The 19,146-nt window shown below is 36.9% G+C and overlaps 1 protein-coding gene across 1 annotated transcript in view; it reads left to right on the forward strand.

Moving 5' to 3' along the window:
* Positions 1-326: 326 nt before the first annotated feature.
* The window catches only part of LOC145773328 (uncharacterized), a 30,916-nt gene continuing 12,096 nt past the window's right edge, over positions 327-19,146 (forward strand). Inside the window, exons 1-14 of the mRNA XM_082584797.1 lie at positions 327-678; positions 2,541-2,665; positions 6,678-6,795; positions 7,537-7,636; positions 8,746-8,872; positions 9,424-9,521; positions 9,883-10,075; positions 10,820-10,914; positions 12,998-13,148; positions 14,511-14,575; positions 15,687-15,789; positions 16,205-16,393; positions 17,089-17,251; positions 17,889-17,935. Coding sequence (XP_082440923.1) covers positions 506-678; positions 2,541-2,665; positions 6,678-6,795; positions 7,537-7,636; positions 8,746-8,872; positions 9,424-9,521; positions 9,883-10,075; positions 10,820-10,914; positions 12,998-13,148; positions 14,511-14,575; positions 15,687-15,789; positions 16,205-16,393; positions 17,089-17,251; positions 17,889-17,935 — 1,747 coding nt within the window. The 5' untranslated portion in view covers positions 327-505. The remainder of the gene's footprint in view (positions 679-2,540; positions 2,666-6,677; positions 6,796-7,536; positions 7,637-8,745; positions 8,873-9,423; positions 9,522-9,882; positions 10,076-10,819; positions 10,915-12,997; positions 13,149-14,510; positions 14,576-15,686; positions 15,790-16,204; positions 16,394-17,088; positions 17,252-17,888; positions 17,936-19,146) is intronic.

The following is a 19,146-nucleotide window of genomic DNA, read 5'->3' on the forward strand; positions in this document are numbered from 1 at the left end:
TCGAAATATTTGGAGCAGGAGTGGATTTTGAGTCACAAACTTTGGTGTTGAAGTGGAGCAGGAGTCTAAAAACATGGTCTCGAATATTAGCTAAAAGTCCTAAGTCGAAATTACATTGGTCTTCAGTCAGACCTCCAGTTCGCACGTTGTCAAAGCCTGTGTATATAGATCGCTATGGATCAGTGATGGATTGAGTGGTTAAATAGGTAACCAATTGGGCAAAAAGTAATCTTTTATTAAAAAGTAAGCTATTAATGAAAAGAGAAAATTGCTGCATTTTATGTAATTTAGGATTGTTAGCGTGTTATTTTTTCATGAAACATTCTCTGAATTGTTTAAACTACAGTATCAGCTAAAAGGCCAATTTAGGCGGTATAAGTGAACTGACTTTGGAATTAAATTAATTTCCACTGAGCTGGACAAGCCAAAAAGAACTGAGGAAAAGATCTACTTGCATCCGGAAAGCTGCCGTTGACTTTGGCTGTTGCTATCTGGGCAAAAAAAAATGATTCAGACAGAAGTTGAAAAAGAAGAAAATTGTCTTTGTGCGGAATGCTTTAGCCTTAACCCAGAATATGTCTCTCTTAACCTCGGTGTTTTCGTTTGCAAGAAATGTTCAAAATATCACAAAAAACTCAGCGTGGATAGAAATAATGTTGTCGCTGTCAGGACCCACATGTAAGTATTTAAATTGAAAAACATTTTAACTGGCTGTAGGATTCAATGATTTCAAACTGCATAACTCATGCAAACATAATTTTTAAAATGCTTTGTAACCGCAGACGTTGAATCAATGTAAAAATTACGGATTTTGCTGTCTGGGTACCCTCCTAACTAGTATAACGACATCTCTACGTTTAACGGCACCCAGTTGATGTTTTAGCTTAGACAGAACAAAACTTCACTTCCAAGTGAAAGCAAATTATAAGCTTCGAAAACCGGAATTACGTCAATGTTTCGAAACGTCTCCAAAATGAAGAAGTGACAGAAATATGCTTTGGACAGCTTGTATTCTTTTTCTTTTATACTAAATACTTTGACAATCATTCGAATAATTCTGTTTGATGGAACAGATATTATACAGTAGAACAAGGCCTTTAGATTTACGGCTAGCTATGCCACATTTTGTGAGCAATTTCTAAAAGGCCTACTTTTGTTTTCTTGATTTTTTTCAAAATTAAAGAGCTGTACCGTTTGCTGAGGCTACTAAAAACTTGAGCAACTTGTTGCAGTTGTTTTGACTTGATAATACAGCAAACAAAAATGGTAAAACTCCATGCATAACTAGCACCAATAGAGCACTGCCTGCAAATTCAAACAAATCTCGACCACTATAATGCAAAACAGGCAATCTACCGTAGCCTACGTGATTAAAAGGAAATTTCAAAAGTTTAGAAGGAAAATTTCAATTTTGTTGTATCTTAAAACCAGGATTAAAGTTAGATTTGAAAAAAAATGCTTCTTACTTCACCCATCCTACTGTAAGTGCAGATCCACTAAAAAATGATGTGCTATATTATAATTCATCATATCGATGTCACATAATCAAATATAAGTGATGTATAACCAAACTAAAATAACTACACAAGTTATGCGAACTGTTAGTAGTCTCACAAAACGCTACAGCTCTTTACTTTTAAAAAGATCAAGAAAACAAAATTAGGCCTTTTAGAAATTGCTCACAAAATGTGATATAGCTAGCCTTAACTCCAAAAGCCGTGAGTCGAAGCAATAAATTACGCAAACATGTTGCAATCAAGGTAAGCTCGTAAAGAGGTAGGGTTAACTCGAAAGCTCGTACAGAGTTTTATTCCATAAACCCTTTGTTTATCTCGTATCACTTATGATACATTTTTCAAACCTGTTTTTGCTCATTTTCCGATGTTGTCATCACGCATTTATCTAGTCATAATGTAATAAATATGACACTAGCAATGTCAACATACCGAGAAAAATGTAAATATAGTTATCTTTTCATTGCACTCCATTTAGTTTGTGTTTTAAAGAAAATATACTTAGTTAGCTCGGTTGGTTAGCGTATGACTTCGTGAACGAAGAAGCTTTAAAATCAAGCGGCGCTAGTTCGACTCTCGGGGTGTGCGCTTGAGCAAAGCGTTACAAGAAGTGCTCTCCACTCAGCGGCACCAATTGGATGAAATATTTGCTCGGCAACAAGACTTCAACAATCAACAATCGGAAACTTAACTCTGTCATTCTCGGTAACCGGGCCTGCGTCAGTAAGTGGTTCAAAGCCTCTACAAGTATGCGAAACTATTAGGATTAGCTCTCAACCAAGCTTTCCCAGTCTGAGGATAAGGATTCAATTGTTCAATCAAAAAATGTAAAAAGGTGAAAAGAGTTTAATCTTTGGCAGCTCGGTTTATGTCAATGGTAGGACGGTTGTTGCGTTTGAAGTTGTACAAACTGTCACCTCTGAACACGTCTTGTACGATTATGGGTGGTCAGAGATCTCCAATGTACATAAAGTAAGAGTAGAAATCTACATAAAAAACTCAAATTTAAAGCAGTCCTTTTTAAAGATGGACGACAAGCCAAGTCGAATTCATACAAAGTCGAGGAAACATTGTCGTCAACCAAACGTTTGAAAAGTATTTGCCCAAATATTATCACAGACCAGACCCTAATGATCCTACGTTAATTCGAGGTGGGTGTAGGTTTGTTTGTTTGTTTTTTCATTTATTTACCCTGCATTGCGGGAAAGCGGACTTGAGCGCTATGCATCGGTGTACGCCTTCCGACGCACACCTGACCCACGCTGCAGCCGACGACAATGTCTGTTTCCGGTTGTCTACTCTATGACTTAAATTTGGTACTACCCATTACTCGAAATCGATCACTGGGTAGAGGCAATAATCGTAAAGTTGCTTGCCCAGAGAAACAACAGCAAGTGCGGGTGGCTGGAGTCGAACATGCAGGCTCTCGACTGCGAGCCCAACGCGCTAACCACTCGGTCATTGCTGCCGACACTGCCGACATAGGTATTCTTGCTCATAGAGTAAATGTTTTTGAAAAGCAAAGTTTTCCATGAGAAGTAACTTTTTTATTGTGAACAGGTGATTGATGATGGTGAGTTAGTGTTGAGTAACACCATTCAAACAGTAGAAAAACGAACAATAAAACAAAATCGAACTTCACTCTGCTCCCAGGTCAAAACAGAAGTAGTGCGATAATAATCAAGTACTGTCCGGTCATTTAAAGAAAGCGGTAACTGCAAATAGCAAAATTCACGACAGCTCTGTGGTGTGGAGGCTACTTCTTAATAACGTCTGAAGGAGCAGGCATTTCTACACAACTTTATTTTAATGACAATGATGCTTGAAAGCACACAAATGTATTTTAGCTCTCAAAAAAAAAATGTTAGTTTAAAAAGTGACAAATGGGAAATAAAACTTTAAAATACTTTATGCAGTCAACTTTCTACTGTTTTTAAAGGGGTACTAAAGGAAAAACCTGACTTGGCGATTTTCCACGCTCTTTGTGTTTAACATGCTACCATAAAACGATTTTCAATAAAATTTTGCCCCATTGCGGTCTGACCACCATTGTGCGCGTGCTTTTGTCAGAGCTTTCAAAACGAGATTGAGCCTGAGCAACAAAGCGTGCGACTGTACAGTCTACGTCATAAAGGCTAGCAATCAACCGATCACGCAATAATTGTTACTGCGGGCGATTTGACTGTAGGCTATGTATGTATGTACATCAAAACAGCACATTTTAACATCAAAACAGCAGACAGTTTGCTCAAAACATCAGATGTGGTAACGTGGCTTTTGTTATTGCTGGCTTTTATGACGTATTCTCGAGCAGTGTTTGCACGTTTTGGTCATTTTAAAAAAAATGAAAATAAATGAAACACTGGACTTTGGGCCTTGCCAGCGCCATTGAAAACAATTTTTTTTCGGTAATTTTTTTTGAAATGTATTCTTGAATGTTCAGTTTACTCATTTTAATGCTTAATTCCGGTTTGAAATTTTCCTTTAGTATGCCTTTAACAAATTTCCTTATTCTGAATATGCGTAAGTTAAACCTTAAACATGCAAATAGGCCAATGTAGCTTAGATGGCGTTTTATGACACTATTTCTATGACCAGTGGCGTACGCAGGATTTTCTCAAGGGGGGGGGGGGGCATTGAGAGTAGCGTAGCCAGGAATTTTGAAAGGGGGGCTTTGACGACCGGCGGGCGAAGCCCGACAGCGTTTTCGCTTAAGACGACACCCAGCGGCGGGGAGTCTGGGGGGCCTCCCCCAGAAAATTTTGAAAAATTACTTTGAATTTGGTGCATTCTGAGAGCATTTTCAACAAAAATGTGGGTATAAATATTCCTGTAAAATGGTGCTGTCAGGTGGCATAGCAAAAGGATAAGATCATGTTTTCTTCGGCACTTTTCGGAAATAAAGCTAAGTCTCTATGTTTTCTTGTTGTTAATTCCTGGCTGAGATGTTTGAATGTTTGGTAATGGCAAAACTCGCTCTTTTAATGCAGTTTTGTTTAAAATTAGGCAAGTTTTTTTTAGACTGAAAGCATCCATCCCAAGCATAAAGAGACAAAGCATCATTCTCAATATCGTGACGTCACACGCGTGCCAAAGTGGGGTTGTAACCCCCCCCCCCCCCTTGGCTACGCCACTGGCCATTGATATCCCAGACGTCTTCATGATATCCCAGTATGGTTTTAGTTTAGACTTTATCCAATTCTGTCTCACTAATCACTATAATAGGCTTACAGAAAACTATTCTACATTGGCATACCTGGGGTGGGGTAGGTGGATTGGGCCATGTATTTCGTATTGGCTTAGTCTATAAAACAAAATTGTTACAGTGATTGCTTTGACAGAGCAATGCAAAACATATAAAATGCCTTAATCTACGTCGTTAACTACTAAACCATTTTTAAGGAGGGGGGGCATGGCCCAATGCCCCCCCCCCTGCGTACGCCACTGTCTATGACTGACAATGGGACGCAGCTCAATTTTGTAACTAGTTTAATCTCTGTTTTTAAAGCTACAGCTTTTAAAGCAATTTTAGTCTAATTGTTAAAATACTTTCTAGAATTCAGGGCTTCCCAAACTTTTTTGGTCGCGACCCCTTTTAATCTCCTAAAACGTTTCGCGGCCCCTTACGATTAAACCGATGAACAATGGGAAATATACATTTGTGATATTTATTGAAAAGCTTAAATCTAGCGAAAACTAAAAACAATTTACCGTTCTCAGTTCAGTTTGTTTTCATTTATTTCTGACCATAACAACAAAGCCTATGGGCACTGGGCAGCCTATTAGAAACAAAACAAAAAAGCAAACACATTTATTCAGTGTGAACAAAGCAAGTCCAGCCGTGGCTCAGTGTTTGTTAATGCAGGTCTCAAGGCGGTTTCAGTGTTATTTAGGCTGGTACGGTAGGTGAAGTGAGAACATTTTAGACAAATCATTTTGAAATGTTTGTTTCAAGATGTTCAATTTTCTTATGAACGCATCAATTTTAGATGTCAATGCTAAATATTGATGTTTTCTCCTAGGAGGTACAAATTAAATTCGTTCAGTTTTTCAAGCAAATCTGACATTTTGCATAATTTCAAAAGCTAGAAGTCATTGCAAAATGGTGGAGCAAGACTGAATTTTATTCTGTTGGAAAAATCACGATTTCGGTTTTCAACGCTAATTGGCTAACCATTTTAAAGCTTTGACTTTTGAAAGCAACCTCACTTCGTGACGCAGTAAAAGAGTTTTTAACTCCGATTCCATTTCACCTCATAAATTTTCAAAAATGCGGGCAGCCTATTGAGTGCCCGACTCTTAATAAAGATAATAACTGTCACAGCATTTCGCACGCTAGTGTTAATATTGTTAATCAGGGTCCCTGTTGTTAATACGCAGTAGCCTACCTTGTGCAAATTGGTATACTTTCTGCGACCCCTGAAGTTCGTTATGCGACCCCTTGGGGGTCGTGACCCCCAGTTTGGGAAGCCCTGATCTAGATTCTAGAAACTTCCCATAGCTTACTAACCGTTTTGTAGCCCATACAACGTTGTAACTGATATCCATAAAAGATATATAATGATCATAGTATTAGCACAATTTACAATTTCTTTGGGGCATTCACATTTCAAGCAATTGTAAATAAACTGTGCTAATAGTGAGATCTCTATAAAGTTACATATTATCAGATATCGTTGCTTGAAATAAATAAATACACCTTCATAAATGGTCAAAATAACTAGTTTGGGCATAGACATTTATTTTGACCTTATTGTATAAACATGTAGCCTGCCCAGCCTATTTAGCTATTTCAAGTAACGGAAAAGAGTAGGCGTTGGACTGTAAAATGTTGAGATAGTGGGGCACTACCAGCAGTTCTTTCAAGCGCCATAGCTTATACGCAGTTACGAAAGCCCATTAATAAGTGGCTTATCATTGAATCACTTGCCCTGTTTTTCGTATAAGAGTAACTTGAATAAAATATAACAGTCAGTTTCTTGCTTTTTAACGTTGAATTCACGTTTTTACGAAGATTCTACTAACAGCTAAACAAGTTATCAAGCATTCATAAACAATTCGGTGCTTGCCAATGAAGCAGCCAGCGTGATTGTTTTCCACGTCACGCGTCATTGCACAGAGCTGCGGGAAAGGTCTATTCTTATTGGCATTGTGTATTTTTAGAGCAATTCATTAAAGCAAAATACGAAAGAGAAGAATTCAAAGATACTCATAAGCAAAAAGGCTACAACGAAGGCTCCAAGTCCGGTGTTCTGTTCAAACGTGGAAAAGACAACGATAAGTAGGCCTACGCTGTGTTTGTGACAACGTTGAAAAATGTGGAAAACAAGAAAGTTTATTCTGCAATATGTTTGCATTGCGTGTACACCATGCATTAGTTTCCATTTTACTGTAATAACGAGATAGTAAATAATGGTAAAACGCTGGAAATTTAAATTTAGAAATTTTAGTAATCAATTTTTTTCGATATATATTTATAAAGCCCTGAAACAGATGTGGGCACTGCTAACCCTATATTATGTTTTAATCTCTTGGTGCAGCATGATTGTGTTGACGTAATAAAAAAGTGAGTCAGTTTTAACACGGCTTTTTAAAGGATCTGCAAAGGTGTTTTAAATCGTAGCCTACCTGGATAGGGCATCTCTAGCTGAGAAGAAAAGTGTTAGCCTTTCTGACGTACTGAAAGTGAAACAAAAATATGTCTTTTGCGTGCAAAATGTGATCAATCAGCTCCTTTAAGGTATATTTTTGACTTTTTGACACGCACCTCTACTTTTTCTACTGCAAAACAGTAGATCATTGATAATGCTTGATTTGTCGTAGTGGAATAAACGTTTGGGCAGAAGATCTATAATTTTGCTACGCCATGTTGGCAATGTTTCACGCACTATTCTTAGAGGCTGCAGAAAAAAAAAGTTTTTGTATTGAAAAGAAGTAGGCATTCTGATTCACCTGGTGAGCGTGGTATGACGCAAACGATTTGTAATATTGTTTAAATAATATTTTTCACATCTTTGCTCAGATTTCTTCAGCGTAAGTTCGTTCTGAAAGAACCAGAAGGCGTCTTGGAATATTACATAAGATCCACTGACAAGTCACCAAAAGACATGATCATTGTCAGAGTAAGTGGTTAAAAAGCACTTTGACACACAATTGAAAAAAGTAAATATTTTTGCAAAAAAAAAACGGCAACATTTCAACCGAATATTTGATAGATTGTCTTTAATTATGAGAATGTTTATCCTCGAACTGAGAAAACGTCTTTGAGAGCTTTATCCTGGCAGTTTCGCATATACTTGTAGACGTAAAGACTTTGAACCGCTTACTCAGGCCCGATCACCGAGCATGACAGAGTGAAGATTCCGCTTGTTGAAGTGTTGTTACTATTAAATTATTCCATTCACTAGGTGCTGCATGATGGAACGTTGTTTTTGAATGGATTGCCCAAGCACATATCTTGGAAGTCGAACCAGCGTCGCTTGCTCTAGTTACTGTTCCGTTCACAAAGTCAAAAGCTCGACTATGTATTACTTCTAGAGAAGCCTAGAAGTACATGGTTCAACAAACTGAGCTATTTTAATTGTCATTTATTTGGTTTTTTCATCGATCGATGGCAGCTGGTTTATAATATTGACTTTGTGTAAGAAGAATTCTTGTGTAGCATATGCTTTTGTAATTTGTAACACGTTAGAAGCGAGAAATTCAATTAACTTGAAAACTATTCGTTGTTTTTTATCTTTCACTGAGTATGGAGTTTGTCAACTGATATTTTTAGTTCCTTCATTTTTTCCACTGTTCATAGATTTTAGCCCCTTGTTAAATCTTACTTGGTATCTTATTTCAGTCTCTAGCACGTCTTCTTTTTTCATTTTTTGTTGCTTTTACTTTTTTAGATGTTTGCTGTTTCATGGAAAGCATAAGATCTTGTTTGGCCATCAGAAACATAATCTTTACAATTTATTCAAAATATAAAGAAAAAGATCTCCTTTTTTATTGAATTAACTTCTATAGACTTTGACGGAACGTAACAAATTTCGAACAATGAAAGTTTACTGGTTGTAACCTGTTGTCATATTATTGTTATTTATGTTTTGTTCTTCCGCTTTACAGATTGATCTTGTGACGGGATTTTCAATCTGTAGTTGTGTTGTGAGTTGGTTTGTTAACCGCATACAACATTTTCAATCTAGTCTATATTTTGCATCACTATTATGTATTTTTATCAACACAGAATCTTGTCAACATTTTTGTGGTCCCAGAAAAAGTCGGAAACACAAATGGGATGCAAGTTACCTATGAGAAGGATGGCGTGAGGAGAAACTTGTTTCTTTATGGAGAAAACGCGAAAGAAGCCTCAGGTAAGAAAGGAGGCAGAATGCAAGTCTGCAGTGTATAAATGGCAATAACATAGTGGCAAATAGCTTCTGGTATTTTTGGCCTCGACGGAAATGTGCGGTGAATGAGATAAAAAGCTAGGTATGAGACTTGATGAATACGGAATGGTATTTTGTTGGAGAACCAATTTTATTTTTATTTTCTACTGTATTTTGAAACACTTCTATAACATGCCTTGCTAATCGGTAGACCTACTGAGTTTATTTTAACATGGCTCTCAACTACAGTGACGGAATTTTCAAACGATTGACCCACCACAGAGAAACTAAACTCCTTTTCAGAAACCACTACGAATCTATCTAGTAGCCTATATATTCATTTTTAGTGTTATGAATGGCAAATTTCCTGGATTCAATTTGAAGCGTTTGCAAACGTCAGTTTAGATTCTGCTTTTTGGGCTTTTTGTTTATTCAGATTGAGCATCTCAACCATTTTACATCTAAGTTATCAACTTTTTTCTTTTGTGAGAACGAATACTACATAAGGTCATATACTTCATCTTGGTTTGTTGTAGACTGGTATCACGCCATTCGCGCCTCTATGGTACGCCACAAGTTTCAAAATTTTCCTGACGAGCAAATGAAGAAATACTTGAACACCAAAATAATTCGGGTGAGCGTTGACAAAGAACGTAATATGTATTTGAAAGGGATTGGAAACATGGGACTTCGTTGTTTCTCATAGTGATTCAAACCACTTGATGACAAACCGCTGAGTGCTCTGCTTTGTGGCTTTGAAGAATATAAATATTAACAAATGTTAAACATTTCAACAGCAAGTTAGTACATCTATAGAATTTAGTGTTCTTTATATTCATAGTGACGGAAGTGTAGTATTAATAGAAAGTGTTCATTTACTGTAACTTAATATTAAAAGTAATATAATTTTCGTCACGATTAATTATCATTAACTTCATTAATCATCATTTTTTATTGTTAATATTATTACTGCAGCGGTATTATTATTATTCTAGGAGGGTTGGATGAGCAAAACAGGACCCAAGCGTCAAGAAAAGTTTCGAAAGCGGTATTTTAGTCTTGTGGGGACCATGGTGTGGTATTACACAGCCCCATTGGATGCTCACCCCCTTGGATTCATTCCGTTGGGTTCTCGTACGTTTGGATATGGAGTAATGAAAGGATTGCCTTCCGGTATCAAAGTAGATGGTAAGAATACAGGGATATCGATAAGAATATTTCTGCAATGTTTCTTGTCAGTTGAAAGAAGACTGAGTGACTTTTAAGAGAAGTGGGTGTTTATTTTGTTTGTTTATTTTGCTATTCGAAAGTGCGTGGGCTAAGTCTACAGTAGGCTACAGTAGCACATATCGTATAATTAACTATTTCCTGGCTGGAAGTCTTAAAAGTAGATAATCAAAATGCTAAAATGTCTTACTCAAAAAGCATTGTCACAGTTTTGGAGTAAGTTTAAATGCTTTAATTCAGTGTGATGTTTGCGACTTTATCTGCAGCTTTGTACTATAAAAGCATCTGGACTCACATATTATGTTAAGGTAGTCATGTTAAGCCCACATCTGGTAGTTGCAGATTTTAACCAAATGTGCCTTCAAGCATATCTTTAAAGTATTTTGTCTAGGCACAGGCTAATGCCTTTGAGTGGTGTCAAAGCGACTCCCTTCAATAGAAAGGCGCATCCATCAATAGGTCATGCAGCATACACTGTAAAGTAACGTTGAAACAGTGCTGGATTTGGTGATATTTTACTGAAAATAGTCAATCACTTAAACATTGTAATATGCTACAACTACATATTTTTGAGCAGAAAATTCAACGTTTTTTGTACAGAATTGTCGCTAGCCCGCCATTAATCATAACCAACAGGCTTACAAAACTTATTCAAATTACTCAAATACCACATCACATTTTACAGTTGAATTTATCGATTTTTAGGCTACGGTCTGACCATACACACGCCTGAGAGGATATACGCACTCAATTGCGCAAGCCTCAAGTCACGTGATGATTGGGTGAAATGTGTCATTGATGTAAGTATGTTTTACATCTATTATAATTCAAACTGCAGTAGGCTATTTGTGCGTTGGCTTACGTTTTACGTTAGCTTACGTTCTGCGTGGCCTTGACGTTTGGCATTGGTCTACGTTCTAAGACGCTTTTCATTCGCTTAACGTTTTACGTTGGATTACTTTCTGGCTCTGTTTCGTTGCTTTGCAGTTTTTATGATAGTGGAGTTGATCGCACTTATAAGCATATGTGCTGAGCCTGAGTTTAACCTAAGATTATTCAGCGTAACCTATTTTATACAATAGTTAATTTATTGAGAGTTGTGATATGTGAGTGGAGCATAACATACAACACATGTTATAATCTAAGTGTAAAAAAATGTACATGTAAGATCTAGGATCTGATTAAAAGTTGTATCACGTGGAAAAAGTGGGCTTAAAGGGCCCAATAGTCTTGTGGGCTTAAAGGGCCCAAACGTGCCGAACCCTTAACAAAAGAAAATCCAAGTTCTTCTTTACTGAAAGGGATTTTTACCGGTCTGAATATACCCATGCTAAATCTAACACAACGCTCCTCCTAGCGACATCGATCTGTACATCGATCTGTAAGTTTTTTTTTAACTTATCGGTGTTTCAATTAGAAGCTTTCTTTATGTAGCACTCCTTGCCGCTTTCAATGCAATAGTTTGCTTTTCTACTTTTAAAGCAGAAAAAGTTTTTGTCAAAGCATAGAAACATATCTTGAGTATGCACAAGCTTAACCTGAAACCTATCTGATCTAGTATTAAGTAATTTTATAGGTTGTCCTGATTTTATTTAAATCTGCTTGACTGGTGATGATTTGGCAGATGAAAATCCATATCTAGCCAAGTAACTTTAAACTGACCACAATAGAATGAAAATAAAATTAATTGTAATAGTTTAAAAAATTATAAAGTTTGGAACACATACTAACACAAAGTTTAAATTTTGTTACAAGTTTTGTTTTATGGCAAGGTAAGTTTTCTACAAGTGTAAATTTTGATGTTTTGTTTCGAGTTTTGCTATAAAATCGTGCAGCAGCAGCGTATTTCTCACCTTTAATACCGCAAAGCCTTTCAACAAGTCACAGTTGTTGTTATAAGAACATACATTTCGGTGAAATGGTAAAATGATTCATCATATCTCTCAGGACGTGATGTATTTCATTATGATTAGGTGGTACACCTTATATGAACTGGGGTCGTCAAAACCCTGGTATGCTGCGTTAACATACTTTTGTAAAATCAAAACAACTTGTTTTTCGTCTTCTGTATCTGCTTTTCTCTTAAAACGATTGCTAATAATTATAGCATAATGAGGAGTCGAAAGATACAGCTCCCCTTTATGACATTGTGACGTCACAACAATGGAATATTATGGTTATTATTGATACATGATGACGTCACACATGTCTCAGAAGCTGAGTGATGACCCTCCATCTCCATGGTTACGCTACTCCATAGACAGTAACGTCGGTGTGACGTCACGATAACTGGATCTGCTATAACAATATTGTTATTATTATTATTATTAATCCAATATGATGACGTCACATACTCTTAAAAGCGGAAAGAAGGGTGATGGTAACTTCAACTCCCCTGGCAATACTACTACATAGATGTGGTAACCTTCTTCTCCAACAGATTGGTCATGTTGTGATCTCCCATATGAACTGCCTCCATTTTGCTCTGTCTTTTTTTATTAGTGCTTCCGGCATGCTTTTTATTCTCGTAATTTAATACCTTGTGGTAACCTAGATGAATAAAAATCTGAGTTTATCGAATTTAATTCTAGATGTAGCTGGAGATGTTCAAGTGGAAGTCATACGTTCTTGTTGAGACACGTTGATAAGATAAATTTATATCTGCTTTGAAATAAAACTAAATGTTTTTGAATGGGGTGGCGTCGTAAAAGGATCTTTTAAAGTGCCATAGAGATTTTCAATCTTAGCATCACTATTATTGTAATGGCAATTTTTTTATGTATTTTCTCTTCCACGGAACAAAAAGGAATCATCTGCTATTTATCACAACCACACAGATTGAAAAAAAATGTAAAATTACAGTTTTTCATGTTATGGTTCTAGATATTGGATTCTTGTACTACAGTTTGGTCGCAACCAGGAGTTGGGAGACTTGGAAGTGAAAAAAAGAAATTAAATTCTATCAATCCGGATAGTGACCCAAATGCTTCTTCCCAAACCAACAAGCTATCAAGCAACTATGTAGATAGCTCGAGTTAGTGTAAACTGTTTTTCGAATAAGCTAAAAGAAAACAAGAAACAAAATTATATTTAATGAATAGTTTTCTAACACATTTAGCTAGTTGGTGTAGTAAATTAGGCCGAACGCACACATCTTGCAAGCTGGATATTCGCTTTTTATTTTGATGGGAATCAGCCATCAGTGTTTGTGCTGTACTTGAATAGGTATAGTTGTGTTTTAACTGACGTAGCAGGCTTGGTTACCCTGATACAATACTGTACATCATTGGCAGAAGCGTAGTCGGGTGGAGGCAAAGAAGGCAATTGCCCCCCCCAAAAAATTTTAGATAAAAATATCACACTTTATTACAACATCACTTGACTAAGTTTTACTATTGCTTTAGGCTTAAAGTGCTCCTAGAATGTGCAATTTTAAGGCATTTTTTCAACATTACATACACTTATTCACCCCCACCTCGAAATTTTGTACTGGCTACTCCCCTGGTCATCGACCAAGTTCAAACGATTCCTTATCTGCCTTACCAAACCACAGTTGTGTGTTATCGATGGCTGTCCAACTTACTTTCTTTTGAGCGTCGACTTTTAAATGTCTTCATCACTTCCTATACTATAGCTTTCTTTAATCTATCTGTATGACATAGGCCAGGGCTACTCAACTGGCGGACCGCGGTCCGAATCCGGACCTTCTGGGTGTTGAAGGTGGACCTCGGGCTTCTGGAAGAATAATCTCATTGCCACATTTTAGGGCCTCTTTAAACAGACTTCCATTAGGGAAAACACTTTTTTGTAATTATCCAAGGAGCTAGGGGCTTCGCCCCCAGACCCCCCAACGCTTTGCCGTCTTCTCTGATGTGCGATCCACACAGCTACACTACAAAGAAACACAATACATTTTTCCCTTTTTTATTTCTTTGTTTGTGTCAGACAAAAATCCAAGTCGTGTTACATACTACCTGAAAAGTGCTTCGGTGCTCGTAGGCTACTGGTTCTTTAATTTTCGTGGTTGCATATGAAATATTCACCGGACCGCAAAAATATTCAACTTGTCAAAATGGACCTTTGCTAACATTAGTTGAGTAGGTTTCTCGGCAGCCGATTTGTAGCAAGAATTAGTTGAGTAGCCCTGATATAGGCTAACCGGTGCGGATTTTCCGTTTCCATAATGATTCTTTAAGCATCCTTTTCTTGTAAACTCACGTATTCCATGTCCTCAATGTTTCTTCTATTTTCGTTTTGGTCGTCTGCTTTTATTTCTCACTTTTTTCACCAAGTTACCAATTTAAAAGCATTAGAACTTTGTATACACAAGTAGGGTTAATTGTAAAATACTGTTGTCTTGTATATTTTTGCTCAACATCTTTATTTTTTATTTTAGATTCATCTGCACCTTCTTCTTCAGGCAGTCCAAATTCTTCAACAAAAAAGCCATTGTTTGAAAAGGTAAGAATGAGTCTAATCGAAGTTGATCCGGAAAAGAATTTTTATCATTATCATAAGATAAACGGTGTATCATTTTATAGTGCTGTGCAATAAACGTTTTTTTCTGTTAATTTTTTTTTACTAGGCTATACCCCATTAAAATCTCTGTACAGTTATTTTTAACAAACAATTTTGCAGTAACAACGACATTTGTTAGATTCAACGTTGTTAGATATCGAATATATAACTAGAGGTTTTGAATTAAAATGCGCTGTCTAAGCTTTTGCTTGGTGACAAAAATTATATTAGTCTGATCCCGTCTTCCTTTCCAGCTTACCATTACGAGGTTTACCAAGACATGTGTTAATTGTTTCTTACGGGAGTCGATCACAAGTTAGGCAGCATAAGTTATCTGCCTTTTTATCAGAAATTAACGCACCCAAAAGCTTTGTAAAACACAGCCATGTTAGATTGTTAGTGTCAACAATAAAAAAAACTGATATTTTGATGTCTATACCGAGGTCAAGTCTGTTTCGAGGTTAATGGTAGAACATCAAGCGTAAAACATCAAGTAGATGGGAGCTGCTCAGCTTTATTCCCTAACGGTTCTTGTTCAAGTTCATAAACGAGAACGTCTGCTCACACAAATATGTTGAAGCGAACAAGCTCAACATTTTTTTTTCTGCTAACTTTTGCATTTCTGGAAATTTGTTTTATCCAGCCGCTGGTAAAAAGGTACGAGAGAAGGATGTCGCTGTCGGCTTCGCAAAGAAGCTCAATTAGCAGCGGTCGTTGAATTTGCTGACAAGAAAATGAATGAATGCTCGACTGTATCACTTATTACAACACTCTCAGGCAATAATAGTTGATTTTACGATGATGAGACATCAATAATTAATTTTTTTCGCCTGAATTTAAGGGTGAAAAAATACTGTCTTCAACAATTTAAAAAAAATGCAAATTGAATTTGCATGTGTCTGCCGGCCAAAAATAACACATTGTGCAAAATTAGGGGTGGGCTGCACAAAAAGTATCGTAGGCCGGACTTTGGACAATGGACACCCCTGCTTTAGAGTATATAAAATCCAATTTGAAGTTTTCAATGTTACAACAATTTGGCGTTAATGTTTAGAAGACAAATAAAAATGCTGCTGTTGGAAAATACACCAAAGCAAAGGAAAGCCTGGAGCGGAAAAGAAGTGCAAAAAAGATTCAAGATAATCAATGTTTTGATGGTAAATAGCTCTATTAGAGTATTTTTGGGTGCGCTGTAAACGATCATATTACTGTATAGGCCTAATGCATTAAATTATTTCCAACGCAGTAAATATGCCCCTTGATGCTCTGAAAAAGTGACTAAGCATGTTTTTTTGTCAAAGCATCAATATTGTTGTGTCATTTTAATTTTTTTGCTTGATCAAAAGTGTCATTTTGAGACTTAAATATTTCTGAAACTACACTCCTCAATTGGAAAGGTTGCGAGGTATATAGAAAAACATAAATTAATGTCGTAATTAAAATGGTCACATCTTAAAATGATTAACAATTCAGAAAGCGATGGTTACTAAATACTCTTGTTTATTGGAGGGCAACGAAATCAAACGTCATATTATTCTGAAGTGATAATTGAAAAGCAATGAAATTATTCAGCTGATGACCAATATGAAGACGATCAGTCTGTGGAAGAACGAGAAATCGTTGCTCCAAACTCTTCAAGGGGTAACAGTGATGATTCTGATGATAATTCCGGTGATCATGACTGGAGCGGACATGATTCTTCTTCTTCCTCTGACAGTGATGAGTCGGAGACTTACATTGTGATGTCAACGTCGTCATCAGGTAAGAAAATAAGTTGAAAGGCTATTCCAGGGAAAGGCTATACAAGGGCAAGTGCAGAGAATGGAACTCGACAAATTCAACTGTAAAAATGGTTCTGTCATGAATCTTGTGCATATCATTGACATGTGTAATTTAAAAATGAAATATTGCGTATGGTTTTTTGATATAATATAATTTTGGGAGAGAGTTTGCTTTCTTGTATCAAAGACAGGCAAGACACAACAATACAACAGAGTTGAGCATTGTAACAAAATATTTTACATATTTACAAATAGTGTAACAGTCAAACGTTTTCGGCTTAACTTAAGCCCTCATCAGGAACCTGAAAATATTTATAAAAATGCAATAAATTTCAACTTCTTGTCGGTAACTAGCTAACTGACTATAAACACCAAGAAAGACGCATCGATTAAAAGCAATAGTGTAGAAAACTAATGCTCAACCCTGTTGTATTGTTGTGTCTTGCCTGTCTTTTTTGATAATGTTTACACTGATGAATGTTTTCGGGTGTAGCCTACTTGATTATGTTTACCTGACTAGAAGCAGTGGTGTGTCATTGTGTCAAAACCTTCAGAGTTTACTTTTGAATTTGTTTGAATAACGTTATTCAACTTAATGCCTTTGTGCTTCAATCACCTTTGTCATAAAGCTAAATTATTTCTGAAGTTATAGGCTTACATATAATGCTTTGTTAGAAATCGCTAAAGCAGACGACTTTGATCTTATGAACGAAATTGAAACTGCAAATCCGTCAACTAAAGCTCCTATAAAGCCTCCAAGACAGCGGACACCACAGCCAGGTTCATCTGATGCTGCCACCAGTGATGCTGACAGTGCATCTATGACATCACAAGCTAGGTACAAAACTGCTAACACGTTGAAGAAATCGACATAGCTAGAGGTTTGTCCTGAAGGGAGGGCGGCCTTGCTGTAACAAACCTACTACCGCATTTAGTCAACTGCAAACCCCGTTTTGGAAACTTTTTTTGTGATAATTTATGCGGCTTATATTCGGGGCGGTTTTTATAAAAAAAAAATTCGGTACCGTAATCAATTTCGTTTTTTGTTCATTATCGCAAACATAAGCAGCCACAATAATCTACTGCATAGTGCATATTATATAATATTATATGGTATTGTAACGATAACTATTACCACAAATCTAGGGAAACGAATACTACCAAACTCATTTAACTTTTAATATTGACTTTCTTCGTGTATAATGTTTTGCCTTTCTTGGTTGATATGTTTAAGCATAAGCGGAGTACGGAGGTTAAAGCAAGTGCAAAAATAAATGATATATACATTGTAGGCCTACAGGGTTGAATAACTATGCTATTGTACTAATATTAAATGCACATGTATTGTTCGTGATGAAGTCCAAGAAGAAAGTGACCAGATGTCTTGGTTTTGTCTGACAACTAATTACCTTAATGCTGTTTAACCACATAAACAGCTGAGATATCAATAATGCTTTTGTTTTCTATGTGTTCAGAACTACAGACTTAGCTGTAGAAAATGAAAATCCGTATTCTTTTGCTGGTAAGTAGCCTATTCTATGCTTTCAAAATAACGTAGAATATTTGGTGTGACATGGAAATAGTAAAACAGTAGCGTGTTGAATTTCAATAGCATCTGAAGACATCTATATAACACGACAATTGGAAGTTTAATCAAATGAACTCACTCAGCTATCTTCAAGTGTTCTGTCTAGGGACGGTACATTACGGGACGCGCAACTCCGTTGTTCCTTCAACATTAGAAGGGTCAATTGCCAATTTGACATTTTTTTACGCTTTACTGCAGGCCTGCTTTCAACTAAAAACATTAAATTACTTTAAAACCAACTTAACTCTTCTTATATAACCCATAAAAAGTAAAATATTTTGTAAATTAGGAAAAAACGTAACCCTTCTAATGTTGCGGATAAGCCAAAAGCGGATGAAGTTTCGCATCCCTATGATTTACAATCCCTAGTTTTGTCGAGCAATAGCTAATCGATAAAAATTGGGAGCACGTAATCAATGTCCCCCTGCTATCGTTGCTGGGAAACACAAGTACTGTTGATATTATCCTTAAGTGTTTCGTTTATTGAGTGAACAATCGAGTGAATATCTTATACGTCACAAATCGTCGTCGTCGTCGTGTGAGCCTCTCAGGCCGAGAGTCTATCCTTTTACCACCCCAGATTTACGATGTTCCCGGACTACACTGGAAGGCTGCTAGAGAGCAGCCGGTCTTTGGTTTCATCATTCATGGCATGCAGACCTTCCACTCCGTTAGGTGGCTTGAAGATGGAACAGTCATTGATGATGTGGTCTGCGGTCTGTTCCTCGGCACCACATTCACAGGAGGAGGAAGAGGCCATTCCCCATTGGTGCATGGTTGAGCGGAAAAGCCCGACGCCCGTACGGAGACAGTTGAGGCGCACCCATGCCTGTCTTGGTAGTGTTAGGCCGATGGGGCGTGTGTCGGCGTCGGGGATGAACGAATAGAGTCTGGTGGCGCTTAACTTCCATTCAGAACTCCATTCACAAATGAAACAATATAAATGCAACAACCAAACTATGCTGGAAATCATTGGGAAATAAAAAGACGGAGGGCGACCACCAAAATCTCGTAACACTCAACCTACAGAGTGCGATACAGCTTTATCACGTTTAAAGAATATGGCAAAACATCGAAACCTATCGGGTTATCCATGATTCCTCAGATAAGGATGTGTGAAATAAGATTTAAAAGTCCTTGGGAAC

The sequence above is a fragment of the Aplidium turbinatum genome, chromosome 1 (assembly GCF_918807975.1).
Source record: "Aplidium turbinatum chromosome 1, kaAplTurb1.1, whole genome shotgun sequence".
Taxonomy (NCBI): Eukaryota; Metazoa; Chordata; class Ascidiacea; order Aplousobranchia; family Polyclinidae; genus Aplidium; species Aplidium turbinatum.